This window comes from Electrona antarctica, assembly GCF_951216825.1.
Source record: "Electrona antarctica genome assembly, chromosome: 16".
NCBI lineage: Eukaryota > Metazoa > Chordata > Actinopteri > Myctophiformes > Myctophidae > Electrona > Electrona antarctica.
In genome coordinates, this window is record NC_136797.1 from 14,624,060 (window position 1) to 14,647,270 (window position 23,211).

Sequence of the window (23,211 nt, forward strand, 5' to 3'; positions counted from 1 at the left end):
AGTCTGACAGGGTGAAACCTGGGCAACGGGATGCTTTCCTACCATAGCCTCATAATGATACAAACAAAATGTGGAGAGTGAAAAATTCATTCTTTACTGGTTGAAAATGTGCCGTTGAGCTCCAATCTGCGATTGGCTAGGGCCGACATGACGTAGGCGTTTTCCGTCCGTAAACACGAAGAAAGCCAAAACAAACACGTGTCCTCATTCTTTCTTTGAAAACATCATGGAGCGTGAAAAAAAGCTTTCCTCTCTGCTTAATCAGATATAGGGTTTATTAATTATGTATGTACTGCTGCAAATAGAATCTGCACAGCAGTAGCGTACTGACATATTCATGTCAGCGATTAAGATGTCAGCGATCTAACCAAATCGCAATGGGCCTACTACTGTACTGCACCCACAAGTAACCACAATACAGCGACTGGATGTAATCGCAATGTGTTACGGCTGTCCCCATAAGCCCCATTCTTCGTCCAGGTCACACAGTAATACACCCAACGACAACATTCACTCCCTGCCAAAACATTTTTGAGGATGCCGTGGAGTGGACCAGAGATTTAATAGCAAGACGTGGCCAGAGAGGCAGGGGTCCATTTCAGAAACAATCAATCACAAGGCAAATGGAGCGGGTGAGGGAAAAAAAGGACATTTGTCCAGAACAAATAACGTAATAATCGGCCCACTTCAAGTTCTCGTTTGCTGGGCCCTAGACGCCGGTGAATTAGTGTGTTCTGAGCGTTACAGCACACGTCGCACAATGACCTTTTCCACGTCATAAATCACAAACTCCTGTTCTGCTGCCAGGATTTAGTTTAAGCCAATTTGTCACAGAGGGACCCCCACCCCCTCACCCCCTCCTCACCCATGTCATGTGTCTACACACACCCACTGCAGCTTCACATCGACTGGAGGAGCATGCATGGGACTGATGGGAGGATCAAAGCATGCCGTCGAGCCCTCTTTCCTTCCTCCTTGTAATCATGGAAGCCAGTAGCCCCTAGAAGCAGATCAGTCAATGCTACTGGTGGAAACCAAGGAGGGAGACGAGAGAGTGACTTACTGAAACTGCCTGAAAAAAGCAGTGAGGAATGTGAAAGGGGGGGGGGGGGGGGGGGGGGGAACTGGCTAATAATATACCCAACAATGTGAACTGGACTGAAAGTGTGTGACAGGCACGCACGCACACACACACGCACGCACGCTAACATAAAGGCATCATGGAAGGTGTGCAGAGAAAGTCTTGACAATACTGGTGTCAAAAGATGTCTCTCTGGCACAATGTAGACATTCCAACCATTGTAGGCATACTGATAGTGTGATAGGCATCATCTGAAGATCAGAGCATCAGATGGTTGGGGGTTACGAACAATTCACATAGGCGTGTCTGTCATTTGACGCACGCACGCACGAATGCACGCACGCTAACATAAAGGTGTCATGGAAGGTGTGCAGAGAAAGTCTGACAATACTGGTGTCAAAAGATGTCTCTCTGGCACAATATAGACATTCCAAGTAACCATTGTAGGCATACTGATAAGCATAATCTGAAGGTTGGGGGGGTTACTACCAATTCACATTGGCTTGGCTTGTCTGTCATTTGACAACTGCAGTTACTAAATTGACATTCAAAATATTCTCCTGCTGGCCCAGCTTCAGAGTACATGTATTATTGCAGAATCCAACCCACATCTATCATTTCAAATGGATTAAAAGACAAAACACTATCACTTGGAAGTAGTAGTATTGGACAAGGTTTAGTAGACATACGAGCATAATGATATCATATCTCCCATTATCTATACATTCTCATTCCATGCTACTTTGCTCCTCTTGGCCGTGGACTGACAGTATGCCCCTTTCTCAACCCTAGGTCGTTAGACCAGTGCTTCTCAAAGTGGGGTCTGGGGACTCCCAGGAGGTCAGAGGGGGTCCCCTGTGGAAAAAGATAAACTTTTAACTATTATTTCAGTGACCGGCTATTAAGTGGGCCCAATGACTGATGTATAAGAATGCCCATTTAGAGATCATAGGTTTCACTCTCTCCACTGTCATCAGCCCACCCTACAGTATAGGACAGGGTTTCACTCTCTCCACTGTCATCAGCCCACCCTACACTCTCTCCACTGTCATCAGCCCACCCTACACTCTCTCCACTGTCATCAGCCCACCCTACACTCTCTCCACTGTCATCAGCCCACCCTACACTCTCTCCACTGTCATCAGCCCACCCTACAGTATAGGGACAGGATTGGGGTAAAAACATAGTTGTACAATTCTGTGACCCAACAAGAAAGATCTTCTCTTGTACTAAAACAGTATCAGGTCCTTGACAATGAAAATGTTTCCGAACCACTGGTTTAGACTTCTAATGATGTAGTGTATTAAAATATGCATTCATGATATTACTGTATACTCTCGTATCAGCAATGGAGAGATGGACTGACAATATAAGAAAGTAACGTTGTGTGGAGAGGTGGGTGCCTGGGTGGTCTTGGGGAGTTGGGTAATATACAATGGTTTCTAACATTCTGATATGGTACACTCGTGTATGAGGACAAGGGCGGGGTAAAGGGAATCCAAGTCTCTCTCACACACACACTCTCTCTTGCGGTTTGGACATTAGAACATCTGAAAATGGTGCCATCCCTGGTGAGCAGTGGCTACACACAGATCCGTCAAATCCATCATCTGCCTGCAACCTAGGGCTATAGTTGCACTGCACAGTGGTGTTGGTTCGTGTATCATTTCATTTCTGTACACGTCACGTACTACATGTAACCCAAAACAATGCACGCGTGTGTGTGTGAGAGAGCGAGAGACACTCACCTGTGACATTTGGGGCCTGAAATTAATCTCCTTTAGGTCCACTGATCCCGGCGAGAGATTGTGCAACATCTGGCACAAGAGCACCCCATCTCTCAATGCCTGTGCCAGGTCGAAGACAGCCGCAGAGGGCCACACGACCCGGTGGTTCGGGGGCAGGACCTTGCAGTCGATCAACCAGCGCCCGCATTGCCTCCACTCCTCCATGTCTGCCCGGTTCCAAAGAAACACACACACACAAACTTGTACGGCTACTATTATAAAGTTGAAGGACGTATATACTGGTTCCGTTCAGACCGCTGCTTAAAACAGCGTGCGGCTCCTTGCGCGCAAGAAGGGCGATCCGGGCTCCGGGGTGGGGGGAAATCAGTCGCAGATGATAATCATTCGCCAAATGACAGTAACATCCATGGGTATATTCCAAACACACTGCATTTCAACTTGACGTGTTGTGGTGGTAGAGGATCGCAGCTTTATCGGCGCCCAGAATCATCTCCTCTGTTCCTGGCGTGGGTTTTATGAGCAGGGGATCATCATCATCATAACATTTCAATATAATTTCAATAAATCACACACACGGCTCGTTTCGACTAGGAAGAAATCTGTGCTACGACGAGGATTTCCTTCTCTTCATTCTCAAAAAGTTTCCTCGCGGCAACCCCTCCAACGTCAGGCTTGACACACACACAGGCAGCGGCCGTGCGTAAAACAAGACGAATATATAAAGTCACGAATAAAAAACACGAGTCGTATCTGGTCGTATGATCACATTGCAGCGTCGTAGACTAATCATTAATCCGTGTTGTAAATAATACGTGAGAAATCCATCGGTGCGAGTCCTCTCCCCGGCGGGGTCGATCTGTCCAGTATAGTTTCAGCGTGAATCGACCTATACCTACTAAACCTACCTACCGCATTTGCAATGCAAGGTTCGTTGTATCGTGGCCTCAAAATGATGTCCGGGGAAACTTGAGAAGCAAGAATATTATCCTATTCAGTAGTTTGAAAAGCAGAAACGACGGACGGACAGCACACCACCAGCAGAGACAACAAACAGCAGCAAGCAAGCAGCGTTTCAAACAGCCGTCTACTACTACTTGACCATCATTCGGAATCGGACTCCCCCAGAATGATCTCTAAAACATGTCCCTCCCTAGTATCCAGCAGCGGGAACATGTCCGGCGTGGACAGAGTCAAGAGAGAGACAAGAGACACGCAACAAAACACACTATATCTGGCGTTCACGTTGATAGTACGGGCGGGGGAACTCCGCGGGTTCGTGCGTGCATGTGTGTGTGTGCGGTACGGGACCATGTACACACACAAACAAACCCGTAGAAATGGTCGCGCTTCGCTTGTATTAAGTTGGAATTCCTGCTTCGCTTCCGTTTGTGTCCCGTCCTCCTCTCCCCTCTCCCTCTCCTCGTTTCCCGTGTAGATGATGGTGGTGTTCTTTGCTTTGCTTTGCAGGCACAGCCACTCAAATCTGAGCAGAAAGAAAGCGGCGCCCAGCCAGCCGTGTGTGCGTTTGGCTGGCGGTGAAACAGGCGATTGCGCAAGCTCCTCGCATGCGGGACTGATCATTATGCAAAGGAGGGGAAAAAAACTTAATAGGTCTCTCCACTGTGACGTGATATATGGCGCTATATTTTAATCTGAAATGTTTTACTACATCTTAAGTCAAAGTTGCCGTCGATGCGCCATCTGACGTATGGACTTGCACATTGCATTGGGGTGGTATTCTCATTTCCTTTATGCATTCTTGTTTTGTTTATTTATAGGCTTTAAATAATATTTAATAAATCAAATATTAAATCACAGACTCTTTTGGGTAGACCTAGGCCGCGTGGCTTATTTTTTGAATAGACTATATACTCACATTACTCAGACAGCTCTGCCACGGTGCCACGCCACCTATAATGACCAATCGTTCTTACCATGGTGTCCATATTAGCTGGCTGACAGCAACACGTGCCTCCAATATAGCCTACCTGATTTGAGGCAGCCAGGTGCTGATGGTATCTTCTGATTATGGGCGCTGCCCATTTTCTGAGTTCAACACCTCTACCATTCATGAATGAACCTACCTGAAGACTCTTCTTAGGTCGAAAATAAATGTTGGGGGCGTTCAAGATGGTGTGCAGATCATTTTCTGTAGCTCTATTTTCAGTCTATAAGGCAGCCATTGGGCTAAGAATGTGGAAATGAGCTGCCACAATCATATAGCCTACCTGCATAGTAGCTCTGGTCCATAGCTCTAATCAATAATAGGCCTAGAGCTCTGCATGGCAGAGCATGATGGACCAGAGCTAATACCTGCATAGCCTACACTGTCAATGATTCATCATGCTTAATAGGTAGCCTAGATGTTCATCAAATTTGTGACTAGCCTAAGATTTAGACTCTCGTAGGTCTACAGATGTCACACTTCCTTAACCTTATACCTCTGATCAGTCTGCATGAGAATAAAAGGGAGCTATGGTAGGCTACTTAAGATAAACGTTATTGTTGCATCCACCAAAGTCTTTGATTTATGGGGCATGGCATGTGAACAAAGTCCTGCTGATTGTGCTGTGATAAATTAAAATGTTGACGCAAGTGCTGGGACTTCATAATTAATGGCAGTGCCCATGCAGCTTAAAGTTGCAAGTGAAAAACAAACAAATTACTATAAACTCCAGTCAGACATTTCAATGTTTTCTTCAGTGCCAACCCCAAACACAGCTTCTGAGCTTCAGATGTTTAATACTGAGGCCTACATGTTTTTCTCCATATCCCACTTTTATTATTATCAGTCTATTTTTGACTTTTATTTGATCTATGTATCGGTATGTTTTAAAATTGTCACAATACCCTTTTATTGAACAATGAATTGACCTTTGATGTAGGCTATGTTAAGCCTATGTTAAAATGCACTTCATTAAGTGCACTGGATGGACGCATGGGCTGCTGGGGCATCATTAACCAACCAGCCACATCCACTGCTTTATATCCCTGTGCAAGGTGGTAAAAAAAGAAAGAACACAAAGGCCACAGTGTGCAATTTAGTTAAGCCTATAAAGCACCTCATGTGATCTGTTTGTCTGACTGGTGTGTTTTATAATGGCTCAGTGGTGAGTGATAGATAGTCACAAAAGGCAGGAATGACTAGTTGTCACATAAGTTGTGGCATTGATCCATCATGCCCCAGGGCTGGGGGGGGGGGGGGGGGGGGGGGGGGGGGGGGGGTACTGCGTGTTCCAGACCATATGCCATGACAGGAAGGTGGGTCACAAACACAAACACAGTCTATGGTCACAAAGAGCAAGTCTAACTGCAGCATGCTCAGTGCAAGGACAGCAAACTGAGCTGGGCCGCATAAGTGTCAAATCTGTAAATGATGAATGGATTCTAGCTCCGGAGCTAAATGGATGCATGTTGCTGCATGCACAAATTTGAGCCCCCCCCCCCTTCCATCAGCTCTCATTAGAATATAGGCCACCTATGTTACAGGTATTGTTCACCCTTTACACATGTAACCACAACCTCCATTGTATTGTGACACGTGCAGCTCGTAAATTAGCTATGTTCAACTAGGTTTAAAGTTTAAACTGTTCATGTTATGTTGCTGTCTGTAGACCACTCTGTATACCCTCAGTATACAGCCCTTGGGGATCCCCACTTTGAGAACCAGTGAGCTAGTTGTGTTTAATAGTTTTGCTCATGACTCATACTAGTAGCCTACACACAAGCTCGTCTGCGTGACAAAATTACTTTTGAGATGGTAGATGGTCGCCATCTAGTGGCTGATCTCCAAAATGCAAATGCCCATTCCGCCACTTTTGCTCACCATAAACTATAACGTATTGATTCAACAGTCTGAAGTCTTCCATCATGAATCTGTCTGAGATGTATTGTTTAAACAGCATTACTACTAAATGTCTGGGGCACCACACACACGGTTTTGACATAACAAAATCCCCTCATTAGCAATGCTTTATGCAAGTGTAGGCGTAAGTGTAGGCGCTACACAAGTACTGTATACACATCCAGGGATCCATTTAAAAGGCACAAGACATCTGTTTTGTTTTCATTTATTTACAAAAAACCAAGAGAAAATAACTTTTTTCAGGTTAGCAGTTACTGTACATTAATTTCTAGCTCCTACCTGATATCCTCAACAATCACATCCCGCCACTGTGTCCATATTGTAACAACTAAAACTAGAATCCTCAGTTTGTTTCCATGGCAGACATTATACAGGAAGACACTTTTAAACAGGCTCAAAAGGTATAACAAAGATACAGTAAACTTCCATGCATGTTGGAAATTAAATGAATCTCTGCTTATTAAAATATAAAAAGTTACTGGAGCCTAAAAAAGGGACTTATGTTTGGATATATATTCATATATTTATATACATTAGCTTCGTCAGTCTTTCACCTCTATGAGAAATGATTCATACAAAAAACATAAAACTGAAAGAGTCAACACCAGATACATTGGTAAAGGCGGCACAATGTACACAGTTCTTGTGGCAGCTTTCAGAATTAAGAGCCACCACATTAGGGGCATACTCAAATAATACCCTAATATACAATATTGTAATTGAAAGATATCCGTTATGTAAGAATTTTGTTATTGATAACTAAACTAAATGGGCAAGAGTACCATCCCGTTTGCACAAAATACAAATTAAATACAAGAAAGTTTAAGAAAACAAAACGGGTTGGATAAAAAAAAAAACGAACTCGGGATGCACATTTCCAACTATATTTTGAAGCATCCACACATTTTAATCACTGAAAATGTGAAGCAGAAGCATTCAAGGCATCATACATTCATGAACAAGTGTGTGGTAAACCCAGAAATAAGTGAGACAGAGTAGCGTGCTCCTCTGAAGCCAGATCTATACTTACTGTAGTGAAAATAGCCCATCTACAAGCTCAAAAGACATTGCGTTGTAGATCAGCTATTTCCTGAACAGAGTATAAATTAAGTATAAGAAAGCTGCCAGCCTAGTGGTTATGTCTATGAGACAAATTCAACAATGAGGAAAGAGGTACCCATTTGCAGAATGATCTGTCCATAATTTAATGTGTTCTTACACCTGACAGAGACATTAACATCTTTTGAAATGTTAGAGTTCTAAAGCCGAATGACTCCAACAATGAGAAGCACTGTCTGCAGACCGAACATAACCAAAACATGTTTGGATAAAAACATGTTTTATCTATTTAATTTGCAGCAGCACACTTCTCTGAAATCTGTCACCCAAAATGCATAAGATTATTGTTACAATGTTATGAAATTGAACAAAATGTCTTGGATGGCCTATACGGTAAACTGATATAGTTCAACAATGCAAAACTGCTAGGCAATGGCATTGGCAATGTTAAAAAAAACAAAAACCTGAGGTACTCATGTACAGCTCTCACATGGATAAAAAAAGAAAGTCCATACATACACTGGATACAAGTGTGGTAACTTGGTAGTGATGCTACTAGTCCTTATATAGTACCAGTTACCATCAAAGCTAATGTCAGTTTGACAATCTGTTGACAGAGAAGACAGCTTATTCATTGTCAACAGATTGTGCCTGTCTTCATCATTTGATACTACAACCTCGGATAACAGCCGTCTACTATACTATACCAAATTATGGTATTAAATATGGTTAATTTGGCAATACAGGGCACCAACAACTTCAAACTTTGACAGACAATTTTGTAAAAGGGATTGTTAAACACACACTTACCCATAGAGTAAAACGACATGTGCCCTGCTCTACCAATGGGAAACATCTTGCTTATGGGCTTTTTGTCAGCCGTGTAAATATCGCCTGCTTTTGAGAACTATTTTTAAGCTTGGAAATGTTAACATGCATAATTAATATTCATAATTATGTTAGCCAACATCGCTAACGGCATATTTTTCCTTGAATAAAACAATATTGACATTATAAAGCTAATATAATCTCCTTTTAAATCTCCTCCAGTAGACATAGCTAAAACAATGTTTATTCAGCAATATCTGAAAGACTTTGGTAGAGCAGTTTACAAATGTTTTAACTTGATATTTGTAACAAAGCAAATGTTTCCTTGAAATTGGATGTTATACTTTGGGTTCAATTTGCTGGAGGTGAGTGGGGTTCCCTGCCTCTGCTGTACTTAGTCACCAGGTGGAGATATTGCATCCAGCCCTGTTTGTCTGTGTCCGTCTACCCGCAGCCAATATGGGAACCAATTCGGATAAAAAAATATATACAGTATATATAATCTTTTTTTAACCTCTGGAGGCAAGCTCTATTCCATGCCTGAAAGAGGAAACCAGGCGTGGTCACACCCGTTTTTGCTGTTTCACTTTCTTCCTACTCAAGGGCATCCCTAGAAGAGCTCTAATTGAATTAAACAGCTACACTACTGATTACTGAACTTTCATTACAAATCTGTCTTGAGAGCTTAATCCACAGCTAATCCTGCCAACTACCAGGTAGATCCACATCATATTGCTTGTGCACCATCATGTTTGGGAATTAATAATCGCAGAGCAATTGTCCCACCGTGCGTTCCACAAGGCCATGGCCAACAACCTTATCTTATCCCTTCACCCAATAACCCTATGCCTTTTATACACCCACACACGCCCCAAACATTGTCATCACATGCCCTGGTCTAGACCGACAAGATGGAGGGAAGTAGAGCTGGCCTCCTGGCGGACATTTGCACTCTACTGAGCACAACTCTCTTTCTACTTAGTTCTTATGTACTAAATATCACAATAAGTCCAATATTTGCTATTTGGACATCTACTGTATCTATTTGAAAGAACACATGTCAGACCAAAGCCATTAACAATTTGAAGGAATTTCAAAAATAAATGTTTTATAAGGGTGGATGGCAGAATATGAAGAGTTTTAATCCAAACTGCAAATAAATCATTTAGAAAGGTTCAGTTAACGCCCATCTAGTACATTGGAACAGTTATATTTCAATTGCAAGACTCCTGGTATAAAAATATTTTGAAACATTATTGCAAAGATGTTTTGCATGATAGAATTGATATAGCAGGAGCTCAAAACGGGTAGGTAAGCTTAGGTGAAAAATAAAATAGTGGACTAAATCTGTCTAAAATGTCATAAAAATACCTTTAGCATTAGTATGTCAGTTGAATTCAAAATGCAAAATGCAGGCAACTGGGGAGGAAAAGCCATTTGCCAGAAAACCTAATGACTAAAAACAGACAGAACTAAAACCCTTAACCTTGGGCCCTAGCATCTATATGCCGAGGCTTACGTTTGACAAAAATAGCAGACGATCTATAAGATCGCAATGCGGCACCTTGTGAGCATGTTAGATCTGCTATTTTCATCGACATCACAACAAGACCGCCGGCGGTCAGTCACACAACACAAGTCAAACTGACACGTCAATAAACACATTTTTTTAAAAGTTGACAGTAATCTTTAGGGCTGCAGTACCTTGGGTGTAGTGTACACTGCTCTGAAATCCAATTCTGAATTGTTAGTGGACATTTTGGAAACAAACTCTTCATATGTCTTCCTTAGAAAAATGAAATACAAATAGAAAATAAAAATATATATTTTTTTTTATGAAATCCACGAAACAGGTACACCAACATGCTCCTTCAATCAGAGTCGCTGTCTGAACTGGAGCCACTGGAACTGCTGCTGCCAAACTCTGAAGAGCTACTGCTCCCACTGGCACCTTTGGGTGAGGATAAAACCAGGTCAGCTGGGATTTACATGCATGGACATAGGTCTAAACTTAAGAGGTACCACATTCAGCTGTGATTTACATGCATGGACATAGGTCTAAACTTAAGAGGTACCACATTCAGCTGTGATTTACATGCATGGACATCACCCTGGGCAAGACCTACGCTGAAAAGACTATCATCGGAAGTTGCGGGATTTTAGCGGAAGTATCGCCCAAGGAAATGACGTTGATGCAAATGCAAATCAGTTTACATTCTCCGCGAATGAAACAAGTGTTGTGATTGGTCGGGAAAATATCGTATCCGGGGGAAATACAGCTGACGGATGACGGAGGATACATCCGCCCGACTCTGCCTTACGTTGTGATAAGTAAGCCTGGGACCGAGGCTACATGGACATAGGTTTAAACTTTAGAGGTATGACATTCCAACTTGATTAAATAAAATAAACTTGTTATGATGCAACATGTGAGCTTGTAGATTGACTGGTTGTTATTTTTGCACCATACCATTGTGAGTGTAAATATAAAAATAGGGCGTAAGTGGCTAATTGGACGAATCAATTGTCCCGAATATAAGACGACTGATTATAAGACGATTTTCAAGACTCATTTGTGGAAAAACAACATTGAATGTCAAATAGTCTAGTACCCGATTATAATACGACCCTGTTTTTTTTAGGATATTTCCATTGGGAGAAAAAATATATATTCAGGCCAATAGGGTATATTGATTATTTTAATAAATCTATTCGACAATTTGTTGATTGATAATACAAAGACTACAAATAAATGGGCTTCTGGATTATTCAGAATCAGTAGAATAAACGATAGTTTCAGCCATAATGCTATATGTACATAGAAGGTTTTTATGCCACTAGGCCTGCCACAATTATTACATGATTATCTAATAATCGCAATTATTTGAGATAATCGCAATTATTTTTGCATAATCCTCAATCGTTTCCACGTTGAGAAATGACCAAACAATGTAGCATATCTACAAGCTTTACAACACGCACGACGTGTTGTAACTATTTCCACTATTTTGTGCATTTTTTGGAAAGGAATAATGTCTTAAATGGGTCAGTGATTGATTTGTATATTTAAGTTATTTGACAGTACGAAGCCTAAAAGGCAAACAGAAATACAACTTGTAACATTCCAATGTTCAATGCAAAAAACTATTAAATCATTCGTGTGACAATTAATTGTCAACTTAAAATGTGTAATCGTGACAGCCACTAGGTACTCACGGTTTGCTTCCGTCTTCTTCCTCTTCTTATGTAAACACAGCTTGACGTATCGCTCGAGTTCGCGCAGCGTCGACGACTTGAGTGTCTCAAAGTCAATCTCAATCTCGTCCGGGTTGGAATCGCGGAGCGACGGCTCTCGGGTCTGGATGATGCGCACCACGCGGCCCAGTTTCCCGCCAGGTAGCCGGTTAATGTCCAGGCTCAGCTGGCGTTTCTCGTCATACGTCATGGGCAGAGGCTCGCCGTCTGAATCGTAGCCCCTGGCTTTCTTCTTGGGTTGTCTGTAGATGGGGACAAAACTAGTATGTTTTACTGTCTGTTGGTGGGGACAAAACTAGTATGTTTTACTGTCTGTTGGTGGGGACAAAACTAGTATGTTTTACTGTCTGTTGGTGGGGACAAAACTAGTATGTTTTACTGTCTGTTGGTGGGGACAAAACTAGTACGTTTTACTGTCTGTTGGTGGGGACAAAACTAGTACGTTTTACTGTCTGTTGGTGGGGACAAAACTAGTACGTTTTACTGTCTGTTGGTGGGGACAAAACTAGTACGTTTTACTTGCAATAGAGCGTCGCAGTCCCGCCCCCTTTCATGACGACGCCAGGCCCAGGAAATGAATCACAATGCATTTTTCCCATAGACATTTCAAAAAGTATTTATTTAAAGACCTTTTAAGCGTCGTACGAAGCCAACTTGAGTCGTGACAAATCATGACAACACACACAATATTTTGGACCAAACAAATAATTACATAGAAGAAAAACAACAAAAAGTGTTGTAACCTGCCGTTTTTTGTCTACTTTCTAATTCTTTGTTTGGCCCGAAAGATTGTGTTTGTTGTCATGATTTGTCACGACAAGAGTTGGCTTTGTCCGCGGCGTAAACGTCTTTAAATAAATACTTTTTGAAATGAGGAAAATGAACGGAGAATCATTTCCTGGGCCCTGGTAGGGGGCGGGACTGCGACACTCTATATGTCAATAATTTTATTCTTTTAGACACACATACGGGTATTTCAGGGCGTGGACAAACAAAGCTGAATTCTGCCAATATAATATATAACATCACGAAATGTGGATTTAGCCATTTGTGTAAGGATTCAAATAGTAATATAAACAGGATGTTGACATTTTTGTAAACAATAAATGCCATACCAGGCATGTTTCTGCGTGCAACATGAGGAGACTATTTTTGGCATATCAATCAATGGAGCAAAATATCTTGCCAACTTGTCCAGAAGCATCATGACAAGGCTACAATAAGAATACAGAACCAGCTCATGTGAATTAAGAGTAAAACATAAAAAATAAAATGTCCATTTCCTATACCTGGAGCCGCTGTTGACCTTTCTGGAGGAACTCTTCTGTTGACCCTGCTTTCCTGCTTTTGCTTTTTTCTCCTCTTCTGGATTGCCTTTACTGTTTTTGACATCCTTTTTCTTGTCTTTTTCTTTTTTCTTCTTTGGTTTACTGACAGGAGCCTGAGAAAGCGCAGCAAGCTGTTCATGGACGGCTTTTAGCTGGGCAGAGAGAGCCAGTGGAGATTGGTTAGCACATTATACAGCCACATGGTAAAAATGTGGAAAATAAACCAGACAGAAAAATGTCCCGAGTGTAGGCCACTGATAATTATTAGTGCATCCAATGTCTGGCCCAGCTCATTCACCCAGGCCCCTTTTCCACCAAAAGAACTTTGGTTCTAAAACGTGTTCCGTTCTAGATTCCTGGTGCTTTCATGGAACCGGCGGTCATTTTCTGGTTCCAGTTCCGAACCCAACTTTTAGGTTTCTGATTCTGAACAAATTCATTTTCAGTGGAAACTCTGAACTGGTTCAATATTAGGCGAGGGGGAAAAAAATAACGGAAAGAGTTTAACCGTGGTGGAAAAGAGGCCACATCTGTGCTGAGAAATCTCATACAACACCACCACCAAGACCCACAGCAGCAAAAAAAAAACAAAAAAAAAACAGTATTTAGTCTTTGGAAATGAAGAATCCACCAAGAAAACCAGCCCGTTATGGCTAGAGGGGATGACCTTTTACGAATAGCCTGGGCATCGATGGTCACTGAGGGGGTGCTTGTTTTACAGGCGACCGGATTAAGGTTGGTGAGGGATCCGTTAAAAACGACCGGATTATGGTTGGTGAGGGGTCCGTGAAAACGACCGGATTAAGGTTAGTTGAGGGATGCGCTGCTCCGTGCTTGCGGTTATGGTTAGGGTTTGAGGCAGGTAGTAGCCGGCGCTCATCGAAACCGAGGCTCTGTGCTTAACCCATTTTGGGCGGGAACCCCTTTTGGTGTAAGCATTATGTTATGCTTTAGCTATTGAAAAATAGCAGATCTACAAGCGACTGACATAGAAACATAGCTTTTTCAGAAAACTGTCATTTTCAAACAGACATTTTTAGAATCTGATCTCAGGTCAAAATGGGTTAAGGGCGTCCCATCATCCCATGGCTAGAGCAGGGGCACGGACGGCTAATTGAGAGACGGGTCTGAAGTAGCAGGCCGACAGTGAAACATACCTGTTCTGCTCCAACCTGCTCCTGCAACTCAGCCAGTCGGCTGGCACGTTCATCCTCCGAGTCGGAGCTGCCCGAACTGGAGGAGTTGCCACTGCTACCACTTAAGGCTGTGCTCTTGGTGACGGCGCCCCCTCCTGGCGAGTTCATTTCTACAGGTTCATCTGGCATCTTGGAAAACCTCATCTCAAACACATCCTGAAAACAAATGTACAAAAAACAAAAAGGTTGCATTAAAGTAAAAATAAATGCTTAATAATAATAGTAATCTTCTTACGCCTAGAAGACTTACCCCTAGAAGACTAAATCCAACTTTTGTCACACGGTCACTAAACCCGGGTATATTTGACAATACGGCGGTACAGCAATACATGGCAATTTGAGGTCCTTTTTCTTTAATATTTCAACATGAAATCTAAAAAGAAAATGAATAGATATCATTGGGGGCCCCTATCATAGTGGACCAAAATCAGTGAAAATCTGGGTATTATTTTTTTTATTTATTTATCTATAATGGAGCTGGGAACTTCTCCTTTGGTCCATACCACCCATTCCTGGACATGTGAGAATGGTCCAGTGGGAACAAACTGCCCATTGTGGGAGTATGGGATTACATTTTTTACCCTCTATCACTAAACCCTGTTGAAATTCACCTGAAAAAAATGTGGGCAGAGAAACAAACCTATCTTCTATGATCACACTATCAGTGAGCATCATGAAGCTACCCATCCAGACATCAGCAACATTATGAAAACCACATAAAAAGCTACCCACCAACCTCGGCAACATTATGAAAATCACATAAAAAGCTACCCACCACCAACCTCAGACATCAGCAACATTATGAAAATCACAACATAATTGTCCGGTGAAAATCACCCGGGTTTAGTGTTCTAGGGTTAAAAGGTCCACTGAGAAGAGAGCTATGTATTTTAGTTTACATCATTAAAATTCAAGGCAGGTGAAAATTGACAGACATACCTGGAGTTTTCTGGCCATAGCAACGACCTCATGATCAGTGGGGTTATATTTGTAGCAATTTGAGAAAATTAGTCGAACATCTGCAGCAAAGGCCTGTGCATCCATATACTCTCGTCCATCCATCTTTTTCTGAAATTGAACAACGTGTAAATCAAAACGCAAGACACTTAGACAGCAATAGCAGCATGAGCAAATTCACGCACACACAAAAAAAACATAACCTAGTAGACTGGAAGAATCAAAGTAAGTGGGCAAAAGTGTCAGTGATTCTCACTTTGACAGTGCTAAGATCCATGGGGTATTTGATGATGTCATGGTAGTCATGTAGTGCCAGAGCCTCAGCATCGACAGGCTTGTAGAAAGGCCAGGCGTAGGCCGCGTGTTTCTTAGAGAGCATCTCTTTCAGGATTCCGTCACAATACTTCAGCTGCTCACTCAGTCTTCCCCGCCTGACGCCCAGCTCAACTTCTTCCAAGTCCTTCTTGGGAGGCTTGATGGCTCGGCCCGTGCTCTCGCGCCGCGGCTTGCCTTCCGGCGAGTCGTTTATGCTGGCTGTGATTGAGGTAGTGGTGGTGTCTGCTTTCCGCTTCATCCCCTTCTTCTCGATAAAAACACACAAATCATCACAGTTGGTTAACCTCGTTCAGAATGGGAACCCCTTTTGGTGTTTTAAGCATTATGTTACACTTTAGCTATTGAGAAATAGCAGATCTACAAGCTCATAGCACGGCACCGAGTGTCGCACTACGAGCTTGTAGGTCTGCAATTTTTTCGTAAAAATGTGGCGCAAATCTTTGGGGGGGGGGGTCACTGGTCTCAAATGTTTGAGAACGAGTGACATAGAAACATTTTGTAGAATCGTCCTCAGGTCTAAATGGGTTAAAATTGTATTCCAGGGTGTCTAGTCAAAGATGAGAAATAATTTAAGGTAAAATGTTGACTCACTCTGGCAGCAGGCGGGGATGATGGCAGGTTGGTGGTTAATGAGATGGAGGTAATGGAGTTGAGGGTTGTCTGTGATTTGGGTGGTGTCACTGTTGGTGGTGGTGTCACGGGTTCATCCTGACCAGCTGTATGGATATTTACACAAATTGAAAGGGAAAACATAAATTATGGTTGGGTCATGAAGAGCAAACAGCTTAACTACAGTAGTTCTTAGGCTTGGTTCGATTGGGATTAGGGACGGGCATTAAAAGTCGGCTAGTAGATGATGTACAGCTACATACAACAATAAAAGTCACATGGGTTGGGCTAGCCTAGAAGCAAGGCGCTTCTCAAAGTGGGGTCCGGGGACCCCCACAGGTCCTTGATGAGTTACAGGTCTATAACTCTTGAGTGTACAAATGGAACCAATTTGGTTCAATGAACACTAAGAAGTTTAGAGTATAGATTGAGGTGAAAAAATAATATCAAACTGGGGTCCTTGAAATACTAATGTTTTGAGAACCACTATCTTAGTCATAAAGTCACAGGGTCATTCTATGCGTAGGGTTCAACCTAGGAGCATGAATGTAGTATCAAGTATCATGGCAATCTGCCCATTCAATTCGGAGCCATCTTGTGTGTAATTGGATCTTTTATGCAACGCCAAGTACTCATTTTTTGTCCAATGATGGCTCCAGGAAAGGCCATGGGGGTCACCCAAAATCATTGGGGCCATCATATGGAGAGCAGTACGGTGCACAGAAAATTCCATGGCTAAATCAGCGTTCGGATGGACCCACATAGCCCGACGCTAGCGAGCTAAAACAAAACAAACAAAAAAATAGGGGAAACACTCACCTGAAGGGAGACTCTTTTTAGCTGGAGGCTTGACCAGCTTAGCTGGAGGTAAAAGCTCCACTTCTCCTGGTGGCATCATGGCAACTTTCTGCAAGAATATCTTTTCCAAGGCCTGTGCCATAAGCACAATGTCATCTGTGGGCTTGAGTGAAATACACAGAACGTTTGTTAACATTAATGTATGCAATTTAATGGGTGATACACCAAGGACACAAGAACATGATTTTAACTAAGCATTATGTTATACTTTAGCTATTGAAAAATAGCAGACCTACAAGCTCATAGCGCGCCACCGAGTGGCGCGCTACGAGCTTGTAGGTCTGCTATTTTTTTTAAATCGAAGAACTACTGACATAGAACCATAGCTTTTTCAGAAAACTGTCAGGATGTAGAAGACATTTTTTAGAATCACAAGAACATGATCACAAGTGCTGAGCAACATGTTTTTTTTCCTCCTCACCTTGTTGTATATGTAGCAGTTGGTGAACATAGTGTTGAAGTCTTGCATACATTCACTAGCACTGACATAGTAATTGTTCTCCAGTCGTTTCTTGATTGTCCCCATATCCATAGGAATCTTGATAATCTTATGATAATCCTAGTTGACAGAGACAGAATCAGACAACATGTCAGTTATTTCTCTCTGGTCCACACACAAGTGATGCAATAGAGCGTCGCAGTCCCGCCCCCTACCATGGACCAGGAAATGAATCCCAATGCATTTTTCCCATAGACATTTCACAAAGTATTTATTTAAAGACGGTTACGCCACGGACAAAGCCAACTCGAGTCGTGACAACTCATGACAACACAAACAATATTTTGGACCAAACAAATAATTACAAAGAAGAAAAACAACAAAAAAGGTGTTGTAACCTGCCGTTTTTCTTCTTTTTTTTCGTTTGTTGTCATGATTTGTCACGACTCGAGTTGGCTTTGTCCGCGGCGTAAACGTCTTTAAATAAATACTTTCTGAAATGTCTATGAGGAAAATGAACGGAGAATCATTTCCTGGTCCATGGTAGGGGGCGGGACTGCGACGCTCTATTGACCACAACATTTGCCTTAACACCATAATTGGACATTCTGGCCACAGCTTTCCAGTAGGACTGAGAATACATGCATCAGGTACAGATTGAGTCAATTACAGCCTTACACAAGGGCTGGACCTTTGCACCATTTTATTCACACTCTACATGCTCCAACTTGGAGACTCATTAGCCAACATAATCAGATAAATTGGCCGCTCAAAAAGGAGCTGTCACAATACTGAAAATTGGCAAGACTGGCACTGAATGATTGGTCCAGTTTCAATACTAATAGGGGTATGATTCCCTAGTTGTCTGTAAATATTCAATTCAAATGTAAAATGTTTTAATTTACAACTCTCAACATATATTTGTAAAATGTTGACTACATATTTGTCATGTTCCAAGTCCAACAATTCCGAATTCATGCTCAGTTGTATAGTTATATAGTGTAGCACATCACACACACCACACACCACACACCACACACACACACACACACACACACACACACACACAGAGAGAAAAACAGCCCAGGAGCTTGCAGATTGGCCATTTTTGGTGTTTCCCATGTCGTCTTGTGGTGTTGTGAGCAATGCCGTTTCCTGGTGTGTACGTTTGTTTCACTTGCATTGGAGTGGTTGGCTCATTGAAGGAAAACTACAAACAACATGCCTGCCAAGTGGGGTCAACCACATTGCCTCTTTCCTACTGGTCAAAGTTCAATGTTTGAACGCCAATGTTCAAGGCAAGCCACACGCATCCACGTACCACAAAGGGCAGGTCAACTTCTTTGCTCTCACAAGAGTGGAAGTGAACGGGGAAGCTGTCGCTTTTGACGCATACTTGTGACTATACTCTTACAGTGCACCCCACCCCCTCACCACAGCTGCAACATCTACACAAGAGTGTTTTTTTACTTGAGAGCTAATTTAAAAAACAAGATCTACCCACCAAAAAAATATCCCATTGCTGAAAAAGTTTAAAAATGTACCTGAAGGGGCTTTGGAATAGCAGTGCTGGCGTTACATACAAGACAAACACACTCGGAATGAGATATAAGAAATTGGTACCGTTTTGTTTTGTTTGTGCGCAACACTCTTGAAAACAAAGTTTTTCATGGGGCGCCCACTGGCCAAGTGGTCCAGGCGCATGCCAGATATAGGCTTTGGCCTGACAGCGCGTCACGTGTTCGAGTCCCGTTCATGACGACCTTTGCTGCATGTCTCTCCCCTTCTCTCTCTCCCTTTTTTCTGTCCGTCTTCACTTGATACTATCAATAAAGGCAGAAAAGCCTAAAACAAATCTTAAAAAAAAAAAAAAAAGTATTTCATTGTGGGTTTGAGCTGATAGGACCTATTTGATGTCAATCAATGAAGTCACCTTAATTCAAGTCAAAGTGGCAGGTGCCTTTAGTTATTTCCTTTTTAAATGTATATATTGTTTAGGGTCATGTCATCTACCTGCCCACCCTTTGTGATCTACTGGTAGATCGCGATCAACCTTTTGGGCACCCCTGATCTACACAGACTCGTACTTACAGGGAGTTGAAGTTTGATGGCATCGACAGGCTGGTAGAATGGCCACGCAAACTGGTGCTTCCACAGCGTTTTCACCACCACGTTGTGCATGTACTGCAGCTGGTTGGTTTTGCGGCCCGGCCTGCTGGGGTTGATGAACTCGGGGGGTGGCGGGTTGACGCCGTACGGCGAATCAGAGGTCTTCGTGTCTGCCAACATGGACATGGTGGTGGTGCACACGACGGGGGGCAGAGCGACTATCGGCCTCTGTGTCTTGTCTACGGACGGAGGAGTGTCTTCAGCGAGTTCTGCGTCTGTCTGTCAGACAGGAACAGCATCCCATCTCACAGCCCCTATTCTGGCCAACCTACAAAAAAATAAAAACAATATATAATTGTGTGTATTCATAATTTTGTTTTTTTTATGCCTTCATCAGCGGAAAGCCATGCATGGAGGCATTATGTTTTCAATAGTTACATTTATATTTTAATAAGAGCCACTATTCTGGCCAACCTAGAAAAAAAACTATATATAATTGTGTGTATTCATAATTCGTTTTTTGTCATGCCTTCACAGCAGAAAGCCATGCATGGAGGCATTACGTTTTCAATAGTTACATTTATATTTTAATAAGAGCCCGTATTCTGGCCAACCTACAAAAAAAAAAAAAACAATATATAATTGTGTGTATTATGACTAAGTTTAAACAGAACACAGAAGCAACCGAGTGGATTAGAGGAAGAAATACAACTACAATAATAATGATTTATGGTTTGCACGATATAATGGTGGGCTTCCTTCCACCCATTTCACCCCAGCATCACTAGCCAACTAGTAAGTAACTAGTAAATTTAGTACTGTACTGTACTTGTATACAATTCTGACTGAAGTACTTTTCCTTGACTCCTCAGTCCTTTTTGATACTTTATACTTCTACATTTCAGAGGAAAACATTGTCCTTTGTACTACACTACAACAGCTTTAGTAACTAGATAATTTGCAGATATTGTAAATGCATAACACACATTAATACAATATGGTGCGAGATACCCAGCAACACAAATAAAAATCAGCAGCAATATTAAAGCGATGAACACATTTATGCAACTAATTAATTACAAGTTTACAACACAAGCAATATGGTTATGAAATGGGCCATTCTACAAAAAATAATCTCTACACGTATGGTACTGACATGTTAGTACATTTCTATGCCAATACTTTTGCTCTTTTACTCAACAGAACAGCTAAACAAGACATGTACTTCTGAATGGGACACCCCCTTCTCTACATTGTGCTACTTTTACTTAAAGTAAATGGGGGGAAAACCTGAGTACTTCCACCACTGCTAAACAAGAAACGCTACTTAACGTTAGCTCACCAGGTAGCCCACAGTTAGCATCTCGGGCATGTAGCTGCCTTAGCCCAGTGAAACAATTAACCAACTAGCGGGAAATTATAGTTTCACACTATTCACCCATTATTGTTGTTATTGTGCTTACTGTGGTGCCGACTTTGTGTGTATTCCCACGGCTTTGCAGAGCGGGCCCCGCCACAAAAAGCTGCCGCTGGCTGAGGCTAACGTAGCATCAGCAGCAGCATTGTTGCTAAAGAAAGCATGCAAACTAAGCTAATGTTAGGCTATTTATACGGTAGCTAAGGTGGCTAAGCCTCGCTAGTATTGGGCTAAATACAAAAATATAACGTGCGCATCAACAACACATTTTAAGCGTGTATTGGAAAACGCAACGACACTTTGCACATACGAACCGATAGCATGCCAAAGTTTAATAGAATGCACGGTAAGGCTATGTTGCTTTCTTACGGGAGGTTGTTCGGCTTCACTGTGCAGCTAGAAGAGACTTTTGTGTTTGCTCGCGTTGTTGAAGTCGGAGGAGAAGAGGAGCCCGTTTTAATTTAGGAGGAGGCCAGGCAGCAGCAGCACGAAAAGCGCCAATGACTTGTTCTGACAAAGAGCGTCTTCCACCCAAGATGTGCTACTGTGCTAAACAGCACGAGCTGGAACGCTGCTAGGCATTGCAATGGCATTGCATTAGGAGGATCGCCGCCGAATCGCGCATGATTGTATTGTTTACGTACCCGCGCGATGCATCATGGGATAGATACTCTCTCAGGAAGAAGAAGGGGGGAGTGCCGGGAGTGACATAATCCAGGACATAATGTGGAGGGAACATCTTGACCGTACCCTTTTAGATAGCTCTCTATCTTCACCTAGGTTCACTGTTCTTCACCATAGGGTTCTTCACTGGGTATCTTTGGTTCCCAAATTGTGTGCATTGGGATTTGGTTAAAGGACCACTTCACCACTTTTCAATTTATCACTGGTGGACGGGTTTCTGAACTGCCCACAGACACAGACCGAGTAGAAACAAATTGTGCCATTTTATCATGATGTTTAGTGAGGACCTCCGACCTTTTATATGAAGATAGGTTGAAAAGTGGTGAAGTGGTCCTTTAACAACCACACATTATTATTATTGTAATATTAATATACAATATGTGCACTAAAATATATATAATTTATAGTAGGCTATATCAGTACTTAAATGTGTGCACTCATTTCCCAATACATACACAGGCAAATTATACCCAAAACATATTTTAGCATCACCACTTTCAATCTGGTGTACCTTTTCTGCAGGGCATGTGATTGATTCATTGATTGAAATTTTTATTTCACAGTAGGCTATGTAGAAGGCTATGTAGAATGGGTTCATTCATTTATGCATGCACCTCCTGGTACCACAGCACCTCAAAGACCCTTAAAACTAGGCTCCAGACTCCCAAAACAAACTGGTCAGGCTCCTACTTGGCATCAACCCCCGAACCCACCTCACCCCTGCCCACTTTGACAGGCTGGAATGGCTTAGGGTCGACGACAGAGTACAGCATCTTGCAATGGGTCTGGTCCACAAGATTCGATACACCACCAAGATACCCATGTACCTGTCTAGATACTTCCTTAATGTTAACGAAGTCCACACCCATAACACCAGAGGAAGTGCAACGAACCATGTACAACCCAGATTCGGCACAAACAAGGGACTAAATTATTTTCGCTCCTATGCCACCAAAATGTGGAACACCCTACCAACAGTCATTAAGACATGCGAATCCCTTGAGTCCTTCAAAACCGCTCTCATTGGGCACCTACGGACGGCTGCAATTCGAAACTGGCCTCCATAAAATCTGAATCCCCCCCCCCCCCCCACCGCCAACCCCTTCTTCCCCTCACTGTATATGTTTCTTTTGCCTTTTTACCTCCCTTATGATGAATTCCTGTTCTGTTCTTTGACTATATATAGAAGTGTCTATTTGTACGTCTCTAAATGTTTTGATGAATTGAACAAGGTGGACCCTCTTGTAAACAAGTGTAATGCTTAATTGGGTTGTCCACTCACAGTTAACAGTCTTTGTATTGAGTTTGTGCTTGAAATGTACTGTAATTCTGCAAACTGTTAATACATATTTCAATCAATCGATCAATCAATCATTTCAAACGAGAGCACGTCAATACAAAAACTGCTACTTTGAAGACGAAACCATGAAAAGCACTAAGAC

At 42.4% G+C, this 23,211-nt stretch overlaps 2 protein-coding genes across 6 annotated transcripts in view; both read right to left on the minus strand.

Annotated features, from left to right (window-relative positions):
• vav2 (vav 2 guanine nucleotide exchange factor) overlaps positions 1-4,776 on the minus strand; it is a 328,109-nt gene extending 323,333 nt beyond the window's left edge. For 2 of the 3 annotated variants that reach the window (XM_079524522.1, XM_079524520.1), the window contains exons 1-2: positions 4,706-4,776; positions 2,830-3,035 (exon numbers count right to left, since the gene is read on the minus strand). In XM_079524522.1, coding sequence (XP_079380648.1) covers positions 2,830-3,033 — 204 coding nt within the window. In that variant the 5' untranslated portion in view covers positions 3,034-3,035; positions 4,706-4,776. Of the gene's footprint in view, positions 1-2,829; positions 4,274-4,705 lie in introns of those variants that run through there. The other variant, XM_079524521.1, reaches the window with a different exon arrangement.
• A 2,107-nt stretch (positions 4,777-6,883) lies between these two features.
• brd3a (bromodomain containing 3a) lies at positions 6,884-21,743 on the minus strand. Of its 3 annotated transcripts, none has more exons than XM_079525115.1 (11): positions 21,455-21,743; positions 19,651-19,996; positions 17,542-17,679; positions 17,082-17,223; positions 16,245-16,369; positions 15,574-15,897; positions 15,300-15,428; positions 14,322-14,516; positions 13,126-13,316; positions 11,798-12,096; positions 6,884-10,532 (listed from the first exon to the last, which is right to left on the minus strand). In XM_079525115.1, exons 2-11 carry the CDS (start codon positions 19,852-19,854, stop codon positions 10,453-10,455), a joined length of 1,827 nt encoding a protein of 608 aa, XP_079381241.1. In that variant the 5' UTR covers positions 19,855-19,996; positions 21,455-21,743; the 3' UTR covers positions 6,884-10,452. The 3 variants fall into 3 exon arrangements, with proteins under 3 accessions (XP_079381241.1, XP_079381243.1, XP_079381242.1); XM_079525117.1 differs by having other exon boundaries at positions 11,798-12,078; positions 21,455-21,742; XM_079525116.1 differs by lacking the exon at positions 21,455-21,743 and adding an exon at positions 21,132-21,401.
• Between the last annotated feature and the right edge of the window lie 1,468 nt (positions 21,744-23,211).